Source organism: Lolium perenne, chromosome 1 (genome assembly GCF_019359855.2).
Source record: "Lolium perenne isolate Kyuss_39 chromosome 1, Kyuss_2.0, whole genome shotgun sequence".
Taxonomy (NCBI): Eukaryota; Viridiplantae; Streptophyta; class Magnoliopsida; order Poales; family Poaceae; genus Lolium; species Lolium perenne.
In genome coordinates this window covers 197,932,556-197,952,172 of record NC_067244.2, presented here as the reverse complement: position 1 = coordinate 197,952,172, position 19,617 = coordinate 197,932,556, and the positions used below count along the sequence as shown (strand labels likewise).

Here is a 19,617-nt window from a genome sequence, read left to right as displayed (position 1 = left end):
CATCCAGAAAACACAAACGAAACAAACTGTAACAAAAATCTAGTAATATATTATATCATGCAACTGTCTTCAAAACTTTCAGAGATAAATAAGTTTCTTCAAGGATAACACTGGGTTTGTAACTTCCGAGAATATAAGAACATATCCTACATTCCTACTTAGATAATATATCGATGGCTTCAAACAGATGTTTCCACTAGCGTAACACCCACACAGAAATGCATTGAAAGAACTAAATTTTCTAGATGAACTCTGCTGAATCCCCAAAACTCAATTGCCCTTGTGATGCTTTGGATCTATCACTCATATGCCCTTCGCCTGGCGTCAGATATCCGCAGCTCCTTCCTGCTACGATTTCTCCGTTTACTTCTAGTTGACTTGTCCTTGGCATGTGTTCCTGCTTGTTCACTTGTATGTTCGTCTTTCTCTGGCTCTGCCGAACTAGGGTCTTCCTCAGACCTAGATCTCTTGCCAATCTTGACCTTCTTGCCTTCTGAGTTTGTCTTGGCATATATTTCTTCGTGCTCACTCATCAGCTTATCTTCCCTTGGCTTTTCAGAACCTTCCTCAGACTTTGATTTCTTGTGAGCTTTGACCTTCTTACCTTCTATCTTCTGTCCTCCTAGGATCAAATCTTTCTGCATCTTCTTATGATAAGTCACCTCCCATTCATCCTCCCTATATGGTGCTAGCTTCTTTATGGGAACATATTGGTTCAAATCCCTGTCATCTGCTTGCAATATCTCATAGGTCTTCAGGCCATAACTGTTTGGCTGAACTTTCCTATACTTGAACCGAGTCTTCAGGTCTCCAATGGTGTCCTCGTAGTCTAGCTTATAGTACTCGTCAAACTCCTTCTCAAGCTCCACTTTGTCCTTGCGAGATATCTTCCCTTCCCTTTTCTCACCAACCTCATCATCATCTGCTAGCTCCTTATTTTTCTTCTTCTTCTTCTTCTCGCTAATAGCTTTGTCACCACTAGCAGTAGACCCTTCTTTATTATCATCATCAAGAGCCCACTCTTTAGGTAGCCCAAGCAAATCATCTTCCTTGTCAAAATCAGGTTTGGCCAAATCAAAATCATCCCCACCTCCAAACCCAGGATCAACCTCATCAGCACCATAGTAGTTCTCATTGAACATCTCGCGCATTTTCCTGTCATAATCCTCTGGATCAAAGTCCTCCTCCAAGTCATCTGCACCAAGCTTGCAAGCAGCATCCCCTTCGATTCCAGCAATCATCCGGATCTTCTCGAGCTTCTCGGCAATCTCTTTCTTCTTCAGATTCTTGAGATGCTTCAGCTCCTCTGCCTGCTGCTGCTTGGCTAGTGCATTCCGTTCCTCTTTGCTCTTCCGCTGCTTCTTCCTGCTGCTCTCCTTCTTCCTCACAGACCCCTCAATCACCCGGGGATGCCCCATCACCCTATCAGTCACTGGCGCCTCTGAAGCTGCCATCTCCTCATGCCGGAAATTATAATCCCGGGCATTATACTTATCCTCATAATCCTCCCACTCCTGTATCTCAGCCTCTTCCTCCGACACCTCCTGGATATCATCCAGAGAGAAGTTCTTGCCCGCCCCTGTTTCAAGGTACGGCCTGTTGAGGATGTAATCCTTCAAGAACTTCTCATTCTCATCCAGCTCCTCATCCTTCCCGAAAACCTCACCCGCCAGCTCCTCCGTCTGCTTCTCATCTTCATCCTCTTCGCTCTCACCGCCATCTCCACCAGCCTTCTTCACCATGAACAAATCGTCCTCCTCGCCGTCACCATCGCCTACCTCCTTCTTCTCCGCCTCGAGGAACTCCTTGAGCCCCTCCCTCTGGCGCTCGTCGTACGCAATCCTGTCGTACTTGTTGCCGCGGCCAGTCTGCGCCGCGAACTCGGGGCCCTCCTCGAGAAGGTGCTGCGCGTTCACGTCCTTGAGGTACAGCGGCCGCTCCTTCTTGGCCTTCCCCTCCTTGGGCTCCCCCTCCGCGCCGGCCTCGGCCTCGTCCTCCGACGAGGAGGAGGAGTACACCTTGGCGTCCGGGTCGAAGATGGCGCTGTCGCCGGTGCGGATGCGGCGGATGACCTGAAGCACGCGGCGGTCGACGCGGCGGGAGGCGGCGGCGGCGGCGACGTCCTCGTCCGAGGACTCGTCGTCGGAGTCCTCGTCGTCGGACTCGGCGATGAGGCCCTTCTTCTTCTGCTCCTCGCGGCGCTGCAGCGCCTCGCGCCGCTTGTTGTGCTCGAAGCGGCGCGCGTACTCCTCGTTGATCTGGATCTTGGAGTTGTCCTCGGCGGGGGCGTCGGAGTCGTCGTCGGAGCCCGCGAGGATGTCCAGCACCTTCCCCTTGCCCTTGCCCTCCGCCGTCATCTTCCCGGACCGGCGACGCCTTCACTGCTGCTGTGCTGCTAGGGCGACGGCGGCGGTGGCGCTGCACGGCTCGTGCTAGGGTTTTTTGCAAACAGTGGCGAGATAGATGGGCTAGGACTTTGGAACAACCAGGAGCATTCTACAGTAGTATTTATGATGCATTTAAATGACAACAGGGACGCATCTTATCAGCCCTAGCTACGGCCCATTCGGTATCTTGTTGAGCTCGAATAAGTCCTTTAAGGCCCATAGTGCCTCTCGCTGATCCCTCCGTGACTCGTGAGCCTTCCATTTAGTAAATTCCAATTACGGAGTACTATACATCGCCCAGCAGCGAGGCCTATTAATGCGCGCACGCATGGAAGACCAAGTTGGGCCGTGGGCCATGTACATGTATTCTGGGTTTTCGGTTTAGTACCTTTCTAGAACATTCTGGTTTAGTTTTTTCCTTTCGGTTTTCGCAGGCGTAAGGGTACATTGCCCCTATGTGTGGTTTTGGTAATTAATGACAATCCCTATGGACTAATGTTTTCATTGAGTTTATATGAAGGAATATTCCATAGGTACTACTTGCTCTCCATGTGTTGGATTCAAGTATGGATGCCATGAAGATAAAGGTATACCTTGTGTATTGGCATCAAGATCATCGGTATGAATATATATATATATGTGAAATGATCAAGAAGAAGAAATGAAGATGGAGTTCTTATGTGGAACTCAATATTAGCCATGCTCTATCTTAAGTAAGTATGAGAAGATACAAGGGTGAGTTGGGCAAGTTCAAGATGAGCATCTTGAGTGGATCACATGCTTGAAGCTTGCCGTCCATTTGGTGATAGTGGACATGTGAAGATGTGCATCAATGAAGCTTTCCCATCATTGTGTATGGGGGAGCATTTGTGAGTATACACGAAGCGACAATGATCAAGTGATGGGATGCGCAAGGCAAAGGTATAACCTTGATAGGTTTTCCTTTTACCGGTCTCAAGGTGGATGTTGGGAGACCGGATTATAGGATAGATAGCCGCACTATCAAGAGGGGCTTTCGGTTGGGTAACTTGATCACATCGTCTTAGGGAGCTCAATCCTTGCATGCGTTGCATATTCTTATTGCTTCTTGGTATTTCTCGGTGTGAGGTTCTTGAGCTTGTTGCTAGCTTTACAACAAGCCCAAGTTCATCAGCAGAGTTCACATGCATCTTCTATTGCGTTTTCGATGTTGGGTGATTTTACCGGTTATTCATGATATAAGGTTCTACCTTTTATATTCATGATAAAATCCCCTCCTACAGATTCTTGGGTTTTCACTTTCTATAAGATAGCATTTGTTGTTATCTTCCAAACAAAATTGGTTTCATGTCAATCGGAGTTCGGGAGCAATAGTTATTAAAGAAATAGGAAAGATGAGAAAAGAATAAAAAGAAAAAGGGAAAAAGGGGAGGGAGCCGGCCGGTCGACCGGCCCGACAACAAACCCACCCGGTCCGCGACCGGGTCCGACGCTGGTGCCATCCGGCCGCCTCCCGGGGCCTTTTGGCCCAAGTCGGCTGCGAGGCCCGGTCCGTGACCGGCTTTGCCGCGCATCCTCGGTCCAGCCGGGGAATCTAACCAGCCGCCACTCCGTCCGGCCCGCGCCCCCCGTCGCGCCCCCGCGCGGCCCTGCGATCCGCGCCGCCCGGCGCTGCTGGGCCGCCGCCGCCCACGCGGCTGGGCCGCTCTCCGCGCGACTTTGTGGCCTTCCCGCCGCCCGGCGCGCCACCGGAGCCGCTCGCCCGCGCGCCCACGGCTCTATCCGCCGCTCGGCGCGCTCGCCGCCCTGCCGATTCTTGGGCCGGTCCGACCGGGCTGCTGACCGGCCTGGCCGGCTGCTGCTCCGGTCGGCCGGCCTGGTGACCGGCTGGGCCGTTTTTCCTGCCCATGCTGCCCGTTTTTCTGTCTTTTTCCCCCAACAGTTATTTTTCCACTTGGGCTATAAATACCTTTCTTCCACCTTGAGCCCAAGTAGTTCTTCCATTCTCTCACCTCTATTGTTGCTATTTGAAGAACTTGCTCTCCCCCTTGATTCCTCCAACCGTTCTTGCTCATATTTGAGGATTTGAGAGAGGAGATCTAGATCTACACTTCCACCAAACCGTTTCTTCTCTAAGTGAGGGAATCTCTTGGGATCTAGATCTTGGAGTCTTTGGTTGACTTTCCCCCTTGTTCTTCCTCTCCAATCTCATCATAGCATTCGTTGCTTTGGTGGGATTTGAGTGTGAAGGACTTGAACACCTCCGGTGTTCTTGCTTTGCATCATTGCATAGTGTTGAGCTCTCCACCACGATTTGTTCGAGTGAGAGACCGTGAGCTTGTTACTCTTGGAGGGTGACCTCCTAGTTGGCTTGGTTGGTGTCCCGGTGATCTCTTCGTGGAAGATTGTGAAGGGGCCCGGGCTTCTCCTTCGTGGAGCTTGTGAAGTGGTTGTGGAGCTTGCCATCTCCGGAGCGGAGGAAAAGCTAACCATAAGGAAAGGGCCATTATCCTTCGTGGGTGTGGTTCGGAGAATTGGGTGAGCCTTCGTGGCGCGGGGAATCCTTCGTGGGACCTCCACTCCTCCAAACGTGACGTACCTTGTTGCAAAGCAAGGGAACACGGGAATACATCCTCGTCTCCGCGTGCCTCGGTTATTTCTATACCCGAGCTCTCTTTCCTTGTGATAGCCATCGTGCTTGAAGTATATATATATCTTGCTATCACTTGTGCTACATATATCTTGTGCCTATCTTGCTTAGCTCTAGTTGCTATTGTTACACTTAGTTGAGCTTAGCATATTTAGGGTTTGTGCTTGTAAACTAAACGATAGTTTAATTCCGCATTCTTACAAGACAAAATCCGCAAGAGTTTGTAATTGCCTATTCACCCCCCCCCCCCTCTAGGCGACATCTCGATCTTTCAATTGGTATCAGAGCAAGGTCTCTCCTTGTTTTAGGCTTCACCGCCTTGAGAGTAAAGATGTCGGCTAGTATAGTGCACAATGACACAATTGTCTTTAATGGCACAAATTATCATTTGTGGCGAAATTACTTGCTTTATAAACTCCGGACCTTGTGTCCAAACATTGAGCAATTTCTAGATGTAGGTTTTTCTCCTCCGATGGATCCTCAAAATCTATTTTTAGAGGATGAGAAAAACTTACATCTTGAAGCTCAAGTATCTAATGAGCTTTTATTCTCTTTGAGACCCGATTTTCGTAGGTTCTTGATATATATAAAGCGAAAGTCGTCTCATGAGATGTGGATCAAGCTTAAAGAAATGTTTGGTGGATCCACTTCTTATTTGATCGGTGGTGACTCCGAGGAGCTCTCTTCCCCTTCACATCATGAAGAGTTCCAAGTTGCTTCCTGAAGGAGATATGCCCTAGAGGCAATAATAAAGTGGTTATTATTTATATCTTTATGTTTATGATAAATGTTTATATATCATGCTAGAATTGTATTAACCGAAACATTAATACATGTGTGATATGTAGACAAACAAGAAGTCCCTAGTATGCCTCTTAAACTAGCTTGTTGATTAATGGATGATTAGTTTCATAATCATGAACATTGGATGTTATTAATAACAAGGTTATGTCATTGTGTGAATGATATAATGGACACACCCAATTAAGCGTAGCATAAAGATCTCGTCATTAAGTTATTTGCTATAAGCTTTCGATACATAGTTACCTAGTCCTTATGACCATGAGATCATGTAAATCACTTATACCGGAAAGGTACTTTGATTACACCAAACACCACTGCGTAAATGGGTGGCTATAAAGGTGGGATTAAGTATCCGGAAAGTATGAGTTGAGGCATATGGATCAACAGTGGGATTTGTCCATCCCGATGACGGATAGATATACTCTGGGCCCTCTCGGTGGAATGTCGTCTAATGTCTTGCAAGCATATGAATGAGTTCATAAGAGACCACATACCACGGTACGAGTAAAGAGTACTTGTCAGGAGACGAGGTTGAACAAGGTATAGAGTGATACCGAAGATCAAACCTCGGACAAGTAAAATATCGCGAGACAAAGGGAATTGGTAATATATGTGTATGGTTCATTCGATCACTAAAGTCATCGTTGAATATGTGGGAGCCATTATGGATCTCCAGATCCCGCTATTGGTTATTGGTCGGAGTGAGTACTCAACCATGTCCGCATAGTTCTCGAACCGTAGGGTGACACACTTAAAGTTGGATGTTGAAATGGTAGTTCTTGAATTATGGAATGGAGTTCGAATATTTGTTCGGAGTCCCGGATGAGATCCCGGACATCACGAGGAGTTCCGGAATGGTCCGGAGAATAAGATTCATATATATAGGATGTCATTTTATGTGAAATAAAATGTCGCGGAAGGTTCTATGGAAGGTTCTAGAAGGTTCTAGAAAAGTCCGGAAGAAACCACCAAGGAAGGTGGAGTCCACAAGGGACTCCACCTCCATGGCCGGCCAGCCCTAGTGGGGGTGGAGTCCCAAGTGGACTCCACCATAGGGGGCCGGCCACCCCCCACATGGGAGGTGGGAATCCCACCTTTGGGTGGGAGTCCTAGTTGGGCTAGGTTTCCCCCCTCCTATGGAAGGTTTTGGTTTCGGGTCTTATTCGAAGACTTGGACACCAACACTTGGGATCCACCTATATAATGAGGGGCCAAGGGAGGGGGCCGGCCACCCCAAGACCATAAGCTGGCCGCCCCCCTTGAGTGGCCGGCTACCCCCTCCCAAACCCTAGCTTTGCTCCTCCACTCCATATTGCCCGCGTAGCTTAGCGAAGCTCCGCCGGACTTCTACACCGCCACCGACACCACGCCGTCGTGCTGTCGGATTCAAGAGGAGCTACTACTTCCGCTGCCCGCTGGAACGGGGAGGTGGACGTCGTCTTCATCAACAACCGAACGTGTGACCGAGTACGGAGGTGCTGCCCGTTCGTGGCGCCGGAACCGATCGTGATCAAGATCTTCTACGCGCTTTTGCAAGCGGCAAGTGATCGTCTACCGCAGCAACAAGAGCCTCATCTTGTAGGCTTTGGAATCTCTTCAAGGGTGAGACTCGATACCCCCTCGTTGCTACCGTCTTCTAGATTGCATCTTGGCTTGGATTGCGTGTTCGCCGTAGGAAAATTTTTGTTTTCTATGCAACGTTATCCAACAGTGGTATCAGAGCCGTGTCTATGCATAGATGGTTGCACGAGTAGAACACAATGGTTTGTGGGCGTTGATGCTCTTGTTATCTTTAGTTTGAGTACTTTGCATCTTTATGGCATAGTGGGATGAAGCGGCTCGGACTAACTTTACATGACCGCGTTCATGAGACTTGTTCCTCGTTCGACATGCAACTTGTATTGCATAAGAGGCTTTGCGGGTGTCTGTCTCTCCTACTATAGTAAAGATTCAATTTACTCTTCTATTGAAAACATTAGTATCAACGTTGTGGTTCATGTTCGTAGGTAGATTAGATCTCTCTCGAAAACCCTAAACCACGTAAAATATGCAAACCAAATTAGAGACGTCTAACTTGTTTTTGCAGGGTTTGGTGATGTGATATGGCCATAATGTGATGATGAATATGTATGAGATGATCATTATTGTATTGTGGCAACCCAAGGAGCCTTATGGTTGTCTTTAAATTTCATGTTGAGTAGTATTTCAAAGTAGTTGTAATAGTTGCTACATGGAGGACAATCATGAAGACGGCGCCATTGACCTTGACGCTACGCCGACGATGATGGAGATCATGCCCGAAGATGATGGAGATCATATCCGTGCTTTGGAGATGAAGATCAAAGGCGCAAGAACAAAAGGGCCATATCATATCACATATGAACCGCATGTGATGTTAATCCTTTTTATGCATCTTATTTTGCTTAGATCGCGACGGTAGCATTATAAGATGATCCCTCACTAAAATCTCAAGATAATAAAGTGTTCATCCTTAGTAGCACCGTTGCCAAGTCTTGTCGTTTGAAGCACCTCGTGATGATCGGGTGTGATAGATTCAATAAGTACATATAACGGGTGCAAGACAGTTTTGCACATGCGGATACTAAGGTGGCCTTGACGAGCCTAGCATGTACGTACATGGTCTCGGAACACATGATACCGAAAGGTAGAGCATGAATCATATGGTTGATATGATGAACACTTTGAGTGTTCGCCATTGAAATCACACCTTTTCTCGTGATGATCGGGTTTAGGTGCGGTGGATTTGGTTCGTGTGATCACTAAGACAATGCGAGGGATATTGTTTTGAGTGGGAGTTCACTTAGGTTTTTAATTATGTTGAATTAAAATTTGAACTCAATTTGTCATAAACTTAGTCTAAACTATTGCAAATATATGTTGTAGAGATGGCGTCCCCAATCAATTTTAATCAGTTCCTAGAGAAAGAGAAACTTAAGAGCAACGGTAGCAACTTCACCGACTGGTTCCGTCATGTGAGGATCTTCCTCTCTGGCGGAAATTTGCAATTTGTGCTTGATGCACCGCTAGGTGACCCTCCTGCAGAAGATGAAGCCGATGAAGTAAAAGCTGTTTACGCGACTCGGAAAACTCGGTACTCTCAAGTTCGGTGTGCCATCCCTGTGCGATGCTGGAATCCGATCTTCAAAAACGTTTTGAGCACCATGATCCTCATGAGTTGATGAATGAGCTGAAAGCTATATTCGAGACTCATGCGGCGATGGAATGCTATGAAGCATCGAAACATTTCTTGGTGTATGATGGAAGAAGGCAGCTCCGTTAGTGAGCACATGCTCGCCATGACCGGGCATGCGAAGAAACTCGGTGACTTGGGAATAGTGATTCCTAACAGACTGGGATTAATCGTGTCCTTCAATCACTGCCACCAAGTTACAAGAACTTTGTGATGAACTACAATATGCGAACATGAACAAGGAGTTACACGAACTTTTTGGCATGCTAAAAGTCGCTGAGATTGAGATCAAGAAAGAGCACCAAGTGTTGATGGTCAACAAGACCACCGATTTCAAGAAACAGGGCAAGTCTAAGGGAAAATTCAAGAAGGGTGGCAAGAAAGCTGCCACGCCTCCTATGAAACCTAAGAACGGCCCTAAGCCCGATGCTTGAGTGCTATTCGCAAGGAGAAGGGACACTGGAAGCGTAATTGCTCCAAGTATCTGGCTGATCTGAAGAAGCGGCCTTGTCAAGAAGAAGAAAGAAGGTATATTTGATATACATGTTATAGATGTTCATTTCACTGGTTCTCGTTCTAGTACACGGGTATTTGATAATGGTTCGGTTGCTCATATTTGTAACTCGAAACAGGAACTAAAGAATAAACGACAACCGCCGAAAGATGAAGTGACGATGCGCGTTGGAAACGGATCCAAGGTCAATGTGATCGCGATCAGCACACTTCCTCTACATCTACCTTCGGGATTAGTTTTAAGCCTAAATAATTGCTATTATGTACTGCGTTGAGCATGAACATTATATCTGGATCTTGTTTAATGCAAGACGGTTATTCATTCAAGTCTGAGAATAATGGTTGTTCTATTTTTATGAATAATATCTTTTATGGTCGAGCACCACAAAAGAATGGCTTATTTCTATTAGATCTCGATAGTAGTGATACGCATATACATAACATTGATGCTAAGCGAATTAAACTTAATGATAATTCTACTTATATGTGGCACTTTGTCGTCTTGGTCATATTGGAGTGAAACGCATGAAGAAACTCCATCTTGATGGATTACTTGAATCACTTGACTTTGAGTCACTTGATAGATGCGAAGCATGTCTAATGGGTAAAATGACAAAGACTCCATTTTCGGTATGATGGAGCGAGCTCTTGACTTATTGGAAATCATACATACAGATGTATGTGGACCAATGAGCGTAGCATCGCGCGGTGGTTATCATTATGTTCTAACCTTCACAGATGATCTGAGTAGATATGGGTATATCTATTTCATGAAACATAAATCCGAAACTTTCGAGAAGTTTAAGGAATTTCAAAGTGAAGTAGAAAATCAACGTAACAAGAAGATCAAATTTCTACGATCTGATCGTGGAGGTGAATATCTGAGTTATGAGTTTGGCATGCATTTAAAGAAATGCGGAATACTTTCACAATTGACACCGCCGGAACACCTCAACGAAACGGTGTGTCCGAACGTCGTAATCGCACTCTCTTAGATATGGGTCGTAGTATGATGTCTCGTACTGATTTGCCGGTATCATTTTGGCGTGATGCATTAGAGCCAGCCGCATGCACTTTAAATAGAGCACCAGCACACTCCGTAGAAACGACACCGTATGAATTATGGTTTAATAAGAAACCTAAGTATCGTTCTGAAAGTTTGGGGTTGCGAAGCCTATGTAAAGAAGTTACAACCAGGACAAGCTAGAACCCAAAGCGGAGAAATGCGTCTTCATAGGATACCCTAAGGAAACTATAGGGTACACTTTCTATCACAAATCCGAAGGCAAAATCTTTGTTGCTAAGAACGGAACCTTTCTTGAGAAAGAATTTCTCACTAAAGAAGTGATTTGGAAGAAAAGTAGAACTCAATGAGATTGATGAATCTATACTCGTTGATCGAGTAGCGCGATGCGGAAGTTGTACTGTACCGCCTACACCGGCAACGAGAGGAAGCTAATGATAATGATCATGAAACTTCGAACGAGGAAACTACTGAACCTCGCAGATCGACAAGGGAACGTGCCACTCCTGATTGGTATGATCCTTGTCTAAATGTCATGATTGTAGATAACAATGATGAGGACCCTGCGACGTATGAAGAAGCGATGATGAGCCAAGATTCCAACAAATGGCAAGAAGCCATGAAATCCGAAATGGGATCCATGTATGATAACAAAGTATGGACTTTGGTAGACTTACCTGATAGCCGAAAGGCTGTTGAGAATAAATGGATCTTCAAGAGAAAAACAGATGCTGATGGTAATATTATCGTCTATAAAGCTCGACTTGTCGCAAAGGGTTTCCGAGCAAATTCAAGGAGTTGACTACGATGAGACTTTCTCACCTGTAGCGAAGCTAAAATCTGTAAGGATTTTGTTAGCAATAGCTGCATTTTTCGATTATGAGATTTGGCAGATGGATGTCAAAACGGCGTTCCTTAATGGAGACATTGAGGAAGAGTTGTATATGGTACAACCCAAAGGTTTTGTCGATCCTAAAAATGCTGACAAAGTATGCAAACTTCAGCGTTCAATCTATGGACTGAAGCAAGCATCAAGAAGTTGGAACCGACGCTTTGATAAGGTGATCAAAGACTTCGGGTTTATACGGTGTCATGGAGTGGGCTGTATTTACAAGAAAGTGAGTGGGAGCTACGTAGCATTCCTGATATTATATGTAGATGACATATTATTGATCGGGAATGATATAGAACTATTAAGCAGTGTTAAGGGTTATTTGAATAATAGTTTTTCAATGAAAGACCTTGGTGAAGCATCGTATATATTAGGCATCAAGATTTATAGAGATAGATCAAGACGCCTAATAGGGCTATCACTGAGTACATATCTGGACAAGATTCTAAAGAAGTTTAGAATGGACGAAAGTAAGAAAGGGTTCTTACCTATGTTACCGGGCAAGGTATTGAGTAAAACTCAAGGACCGGCTACGCGAGAAGAAAGAGAAAGGATGTGTAACATCCCCTATGCCTCGGCGATAGGATCTATCATGTATGCCATGCTATGTACTAGACCGGATATAGCACATGCTGTTAGTTTGACTAGCAGATATCAAAGTGATCCAGGAATGGAACACTGGACAGCGGTCAAGAATATCCTGAAGTACTTGAAAAGAACTAAGGATATGTTTCTTTGTTATGGAGGTGACCAAGAGCTCGTTGTAAACGGTTACACCGATGCAAGTTGGAACACTGATCCTGATGACTCTAAGTCACAATCTGGGTACGTGTTTATATTGAATGGTGCTGCATAGTCGGGCAAGCTCGAAGCGGTGCACGGTGGCGAAGTCTTCAACGAGAATCGAGTACATAGCGGCTTCGTAGGCTTCATCGAAGCGGTATGGATGAAGAGGTTCATTGTAGAGCTCGGTGTGGTTCCTAGTGCATTGGACCCATTAATCATTTACTGTGATAACATGGGTGCCATCGCCAATGCACAAGAGCCAAGGTCACACAAGAGGCTGAAGCATATCAAGCTGCGTTACCACTCGATTCGCGAGTACATCGAAGATGGAGAAGTAAACATTTGCAAAGTACACACTGATCTGAATGTAGCAGATCCGTTGACTAAAGCTCTCCCTAGGGCAAAGCATGACCAACACCAGAATGCCATGGGTGTTAGGTATATTACAATGTAATCTAGATTATTGACTCTAGTGCAAGTGGGAGACTGAAGGAGATATGCCCTAGAGGCAATAATAAAGTGGTTATTATTTATATCTTTATGTTTATGATAAATGTTTATATATCATGCTAGAATTGTATTAACCGAAACATTAATACATGTGTGATATGTAGACAAACAAGAAGTCCCTAGTATGCCTCTTAAACTAGCTTGTTGATTAATGGATGATTAGTTTCATAATCATGAACATTGGATGTTATTAATAACAAGGTTATGTCATTGTGTGAATGATATAATGGACACACCCAATTAAGCGTAGCATAAAGATCTCGTCATTAAGTTATTTGCTATAAGCTTTCGATACATAGTTACCTAGTCCTTATGACCATGAGATCATGTAAATCACTTATACCGGAAAGGTACTTTGATTACACCAAACACCACTGCGTAAATGGGTGGCTATAAAGGTGGGATTAAGTATCCGGAAAGTATGAGTTGAGGCATATGGATCAACAGTGGGATTTGTCCATCCCGATGACGGATAGATATACTCTGGGCCCTCTCGGTGGAATGTCGTCTAATGTCTTGCAAGCATATGAATGAGTTCATAAGAGACCACATACCACGGTACGAGTAAAGAGTACTTGTCAGGAGACGAGGTTGAACAAGGTATAGAGTGATACCGAAGATCAAACCTCGGACAAGTAAAATATCGCGAGACAAAGGGAATTGGTAATATATGTGTATGGTTCATTCGATCACTAAAGTCATCGTTGAATATGTGGGAGCCATTATGGATCTCCAGATCCCGCTATTGGTTATTGGTCGGAGTGAGTACTCAACCATGTCCGCATAGTTCTCGAACCGTAGGGTGACACACTTAAAGTTGGATGTTGAAATGGTAGTTCTTGAATTATGGAATGGAGTTCGAATATTTGTTCGGAGTCCCGGATGAGATCCCGGACATCACGAGGAGTTCCGGAATGGTCCGGAGAATAAGATTCATATATATAGGATGTCATTTTATGTGAAATAAAATGTCGCGGAAGGTTCTATGGAAGGTTCTAGAAAAGTCCGGAAGAAACCACCAAGGAAGGTGGAGTCCACAAGGGACTCCACCTCCATGGCCGGCCAGCCCTAGTGGGGGTGGAGTCCCAAGTGGACTCCACCATAGGGGGCCGGCCACCCCCCACATGGGAGGTGGGAATCCCACCTTTGGGTGGGAGTCCTAGTTGGGCTAGGTTTGCCCCCTCCTATGGAAGGTTTTGGTTTCGGGTCTTATTCGAAGACTTGGACACCAACACTTGGGATCCACCTATATAATGAGGGGCCAAGGGAGGGGGCCGGCCACCCCAAGACCATAAGCTGGCCACCCCCCTTGAGTGGCCGGCTACCCCCTCCCAAACCCTAGCTTTGCTCCTCCACTCCATATTGCCCGCGTAGCTTAGCGAAGCTCCGCCGGACTTCTACACCGCCACCGACACCACGCCGTCGTGCTGTCGGATTCAAGAGGAGCTACTACTTCCGCTGCCCGCTGGAACGGGGAGGTGGACGTCGTCTTCATCAACAACCGAACGTGTGACCGAGTACGGAGGTGTTGCCCGTTCGTGGCGCCGGAACCGATCGTGATCAAGATCTTCTACGCGCTTTTGCAAGCGGCAAGTGATCGTCTACCGCAGCAACAAGAGCCTCATCTTGTAGGCTTTGGAATCTCTTCAAGGGTGAGACTCGATACCCCCTCGTTGCTACCGTCTTCTAGATTGCATCTTGGCTTGGATTGCGTGTTCGCCGTAGGAAAATTTTTGTTTTCTATGCAACGTTATCCAACACTTCCACCTCCGGCCGCGATGAGTCATCATCTTCTTCCACTTCACCAACGTGTTGCAAGACACAAGGTAATGATATGGTGAGTGGTGAGGGAAATTGCAATGTTGATACTGTGCTCAATAGTGATGACTCTTCATCTCTATCTCATTGCAATGTTTCCTCTTTGGACTTAAACACATCTAGCATTGAAAATAATCTACATGCTCGTGTTGATAGTTCTTGCATATCATGTGTAAATTGCTTACATAGATCTCATGAGGATATGCTTGCCTTGTCTTGCTCCCATAATCAAAATGCTTCTATTTCCTCTAGTTGCTTGTTGACTAACAATGTAGAGGAAACCGAACACTCTATGGATCAAGACATGATTTCAAATGAGGATTCAAGAATACCTTCATCTTCATCCTCCGGTATGCACATGTGCCTTATGGCAAATGGATCAAAGGTATCTCCTACTTTGACTCCTAACACATCCTCTAATGATGAGAGTGATGATGATGATAATGATGAAGAACATAATACCTTGGTGCATGATATGGCAATGGTATATGCTTCTCTTCGTGGTAATAAAGAAGCTCGTGCTTATCTCGAACACTCTATGGATACCTTGAATAAATATAGGGAAACCATAGTGGAGTTGGAGTCCCATGTTGAAAATGGGGAAATGAGATTTACTCTCCTCAAGCATGAGCTAAAAGATGAGAAGCATACTAATTTCATGCTTACACAAAAAATTGAATCCTATATGCATGAAAATGAGAAAACTATTGTTGATGCTTGTGCTACTAACTCTATTTCTTGTGAAGCATCTATCTTAAAGGAGAATGTTGAGTTAAGGGCTCAACTTGAGTTGCTAACTAGCAATTATAGGGAATTGGAAGAAAGTCATAAAAAGCTCTCAAGCTCTCATGATGATCTTCTAATTTCCTATGATGGGCTAAAGTTAGCTCATGAGGCAAGTATCACTAAGGTAACATCTTGTGAGCCTCATATGGATGTTAGCGCAATCTATACTACAAATGTTATATTGCCATGTGCTAGTCCTTGTAATCCATCTAGTCAAACTAGTGATACACCTTGTGTTGGATTACTCACTTTGCCTTGTTGCTCTAACAATGAAGCTTCTACTTCCTCTAGTACTTGTATTTCTACTAACCATGTAGAGGAAATAAAAGAGCTCGAGGCTCAAGTCCTTTCTTTGAAGAAAGACTTGGAAAAGCGTCATGAAGGGAAATCCGCACTTGACAAGATGCTAAGTGTGCAACAATTCCCCAATGACAAGAGTGGACTTGGATTCAACTCCAATAACAAGAACAAGTCCAAGAGCAAGAGCAACAAGAAGAAGGGCCAAGATAAAGTCAATGATCCGGCCAAGTTGGTTTGCTTCAAGTGCAAGGTTGAAGGGCATCATGTTAGATCATGCCCATTGAAGAAGAAGAAGCACTTGAGTGAGAAACAACAAGGGAAACGGCCGCAAGGTCAAGGTCAAGCTCATGCTCGACCTCAAGTTGAAGATAGGCCACTTCCCAAGAAGAATCAAGATAATGTTCCCCAAGAGAAGAAATCAATAAAGAAGAGAAAGGGGAACACTTGCTACTTATGCCGCGAGAAGGGGCACTTTGCTTCTTCTTGCTTAGATGGTACCTTATCTAACCCTATAATTGTTAATGATGATTATTCTCTAGGGAAGGATAAGAATGGCAATGTGTTTGCCAAGTTTGTTGGAACTCAAAGTGGTTTCAAGAAAAGAACCATTTGGGTTGCCAAGCCTATTGTGACTAACCTCTTAGGACCCAACTTGGTTGGGGACCAACAAGCTCAAATTTGATCAATAGGTGTATATGGAGGTCATTGGAGACTTGGCTACTTCATGAAGAATTAAGGGATCTTCATATATTATATTTTGACCAAGCCAAGTCGTATGGATTATCATCTATATCTCATAATCCAATGTTCCTCCTTGCGGTAACTTATACTTCAACTCTTCATGTTTATTGTAAGTTACTTGCCCCTTTGCATGTTTGGTTTTGTACCAAATATGTGTATGTATGTGTTGTGTCTTACTTGCTTATCTTGTGTGTTCAAGTATGTTTGTTTGACTCACCATATACTTGTGTATTGTTTTGAGCCTAATGCATCTTGATGATATCTTACTTGGCTCTCTTTGAAGTGATTAATGGAACATCCCATTTTGGGGGAGTGATATGCTTTGTGCATCTCTCTTTCTTTAAAATGTGTGTACATGGGTACCACCACTTAGTATTGATATTGCAAGATTATCTAGTCACTATGTGGTGTGCCATACTCATGAGAAATTCAAATTCTAAATATCCATTAATCATCTCTAGTTGAATTTTAGTTGCCTCTTATTTAGAAGAAATGTTTTATCACATTATGGGGGAGTAATATGTTTTGTACATATCACAAGCATAGAAAATGTGAACATATGAGGTTATGCCACTTAGAGTTGATGCTCTTAATTATCTTGTTCCTAGGTGGCATGTTTGCTCAAACAAGCTCCATTCCTAATAAAAATATTTTATTACTCATCTTGTGGGCTTTTGTTTGAATATGAAATTCTTGGTGCGGTTTTTCCTCAAATACATATCTCTATATCTTATTTGGGACACCGTTTGCTTCAAGTTATTCTAATCATTGCCGTGCGTGATTGTGTGACTAGTTGAAGCTATCAAGAATCTTCATCCATGCATAGTGCTCAATTCTATATACTTATCCTATGCCTTTTATTGTGAAGTTGATCCTTACTAACATTGTCAATACTCCACCGTAAATTATTTCCAATATACTCATTGTCTTTGACAATTGATAACCTTGTATGTGGTTAATTTTTTTTTTTTGGATCATCTTCACCTTGGATTGTTTCTTATTTCCTTATATTATTTCCAAGAAATCTTTGTTCTCCCACGTGTCTTCCTTGTCCCTTTGAAAAAATCTTTTGATAAATTCTCTTGATTCACATCAAGTGTTTGTTTTGGAAGACAAACCTTTTCCTTACGGTACATTGTGCCATTGTGAAAGGTGTAGAGGGTTTGGTTTATTTGTTTGAACCTTGCTCTTTTTGGGAGTTTTCTATCTCATTCCTTCTTCTATGATTTATATGTTGAATGAGATAAGATCTTTGAGCGTGTTTGCTTTATTTCATCATTTATGCTCAATGGTCTCTTCTTAGTTCATTTGTTGAACTTTGTTGAACAAATCTTTTGTGATTTGCTTCTTAGATATAATTTGGACAACAAATTTGTTTTGTGACACCTCTATGCCTTATTTAATTCCTTTGGTGTTTTGTCCAAAGTATATCTTTCTTGGATCTTTAAAAGTTTTGGTGCATGCTTATATGTAATTTGTTTATACTTGTAGCATGCTTGCTTTCTTTCGATCCATTATGTAGGATATACTCCATCAAATCCTAAATGGCTAAGATGTGCATGAAATTCAAACTTCATCTAAATATGCACATGTTTATATGGAGTGTGTCCTATATATTGTGGTTAGTCTAACCATGTTGGACCCAATAAGTTTGGGGACCAAGATGTACTTGAATAATGTTTTAGGTACATTGGAGATGCAATGGAGGCTTGTCTCATCTATAAGGAAGGTGTTATCACCATATGAGAATTGGAGTCAAGCTAGGATGATCAATGAACTCTTATCTACTACATCAAGTCATTGCTATCTCGGTAACAAGTATCTTATTCATGCACTCTCATATAGCATCCAACCTCTTGTAGGTTGTATCTTGGCATGAAATTATTCATTTCGAAAATATTGCGGTTCTTGAAAAACCCTTTTAAAGTAAAACTTCTTATTGAACATTTGAGTAATTTGAGAAGATGCATATGATAGGTTATATATATATCATATTTTATGATTCACCTATCACAAATATGCCCTCTAGCAATTTATTGCATATCAATTCCTCAAAGAGCTCTTGTGTGCAATATTGATGAATTTGTGAAATAAATCCATATTTGTGATACTTGTTGCCTTTCTCAAAACACTCCAACTAGCTCTACTTCCCTTATTGTTAGTTGTGTTGTTTTTGAGGTTTAACTTGGTTGAAGTTCATTCATATACCATAAGTGAAAATTGAAGCCATAGGCTATATATGCTTCTTAAGCAAACATCTTTTGGTATATTTTATGACTTCATCTTGGATACCTCGTCTTATCTATTTTGTTAACCTCTTGTGTGTGCATGTTTCTTTATGGATCACTTTGTCCACTTTAGAAACTCATATACATAAGAGCGTTAATCCATCATCTTGATATCCTTGTTCTTTGCCGACCATCTTTTACCCCTTTTGTTTTTAGTGGGTTGGTAAAGAAAATTTATGAGTGCTTGGTTTATTTATTTTCTTCATGCACTCATATCTCGTAATTGTTGGACTCAAGTTGTTCTTGATAAGCATACTCTCTTTATCTTAGTTGTGTTCTAAATGATATATAGGGAGTGAGGATTCCATGTTTGTGCATATTGTATTCAAATGCAAACATTATAAATTGTGCACGAACCTTGGGGAGCTTTCTTATTTTTAGAGCACTATATCTTTCTTATCATGATATCTTTGTTTGTCCAATTGGATCTTTGATTGCTTGCTTTATTTGTTGAAGCTCACTTCACCAGGTTATCTTTATGCAATCTTTGATCCTCAATATAGTCTGATTTCCTTCAAGTATTCATCATTGGATATGTGCACTTGATTCCACTCAAATTATGAGAAGTGCACACTTTGGGGAGGAACTCACATTATATTGGCCTTCTAAATTTTTCACCCATTTTGACAATCGATGCCAATGGGGGAGAAGTTTAGAGGGTTTAAGGGAATGGTTTTATACTTAAGCTTGGTTTGTGCTTAAGTGTTTTGCCTCTCATGCATTCCATATTTATATGTCTTGCATGGTTGTATATATATAGTGGAAACTATCCCAAAGGTTAATCTTGACAATGTATGCAATGAATTCATGTTCATCACACGTGCATACATTGTGGGGGAGTTTTCTCTATATATATTGGTTCTACTCACATCCATTGCATTTGTTGTAGTTGTGTGAGTAGAGTCGGTTTTGATATGGACTAGTTGCT

General features: G+C 43.4%; 1 protein-coding gene across 1 annotated transcript; it reads right to left on the bottom strand.

Annotated features, from left to right (window-relative positions):
- Positions 1-19: 19 nt before the first annotated feature.
- Positions 20-2,477, bottom strand: LOC139832187 (protein kri1). Its single transcript, XM_071821831.1, has one exon. It carries the CDS (start codon positions 2,355-2,357, stop codon positions 300-302), a length of 2,058 nt encoding a protein of 685 aa, XP_071677932.1. The 5' UTR covers positions 2,358-2,477; the 3' UTR covers positions 20-299.
- Positions 2,478-19,617: the final 17,140 nt, after the last annotated feature.

Excerpts from the sequence above, each read along its gene's own strand:
- LOC139832187 (XM_071821831.1), bottom strand. The coding sequence starts at position 2,357 with ATGACGGCGGAGGGCAAGGGCAAGGGGAAGGTGCTGGACATCCTCGCG.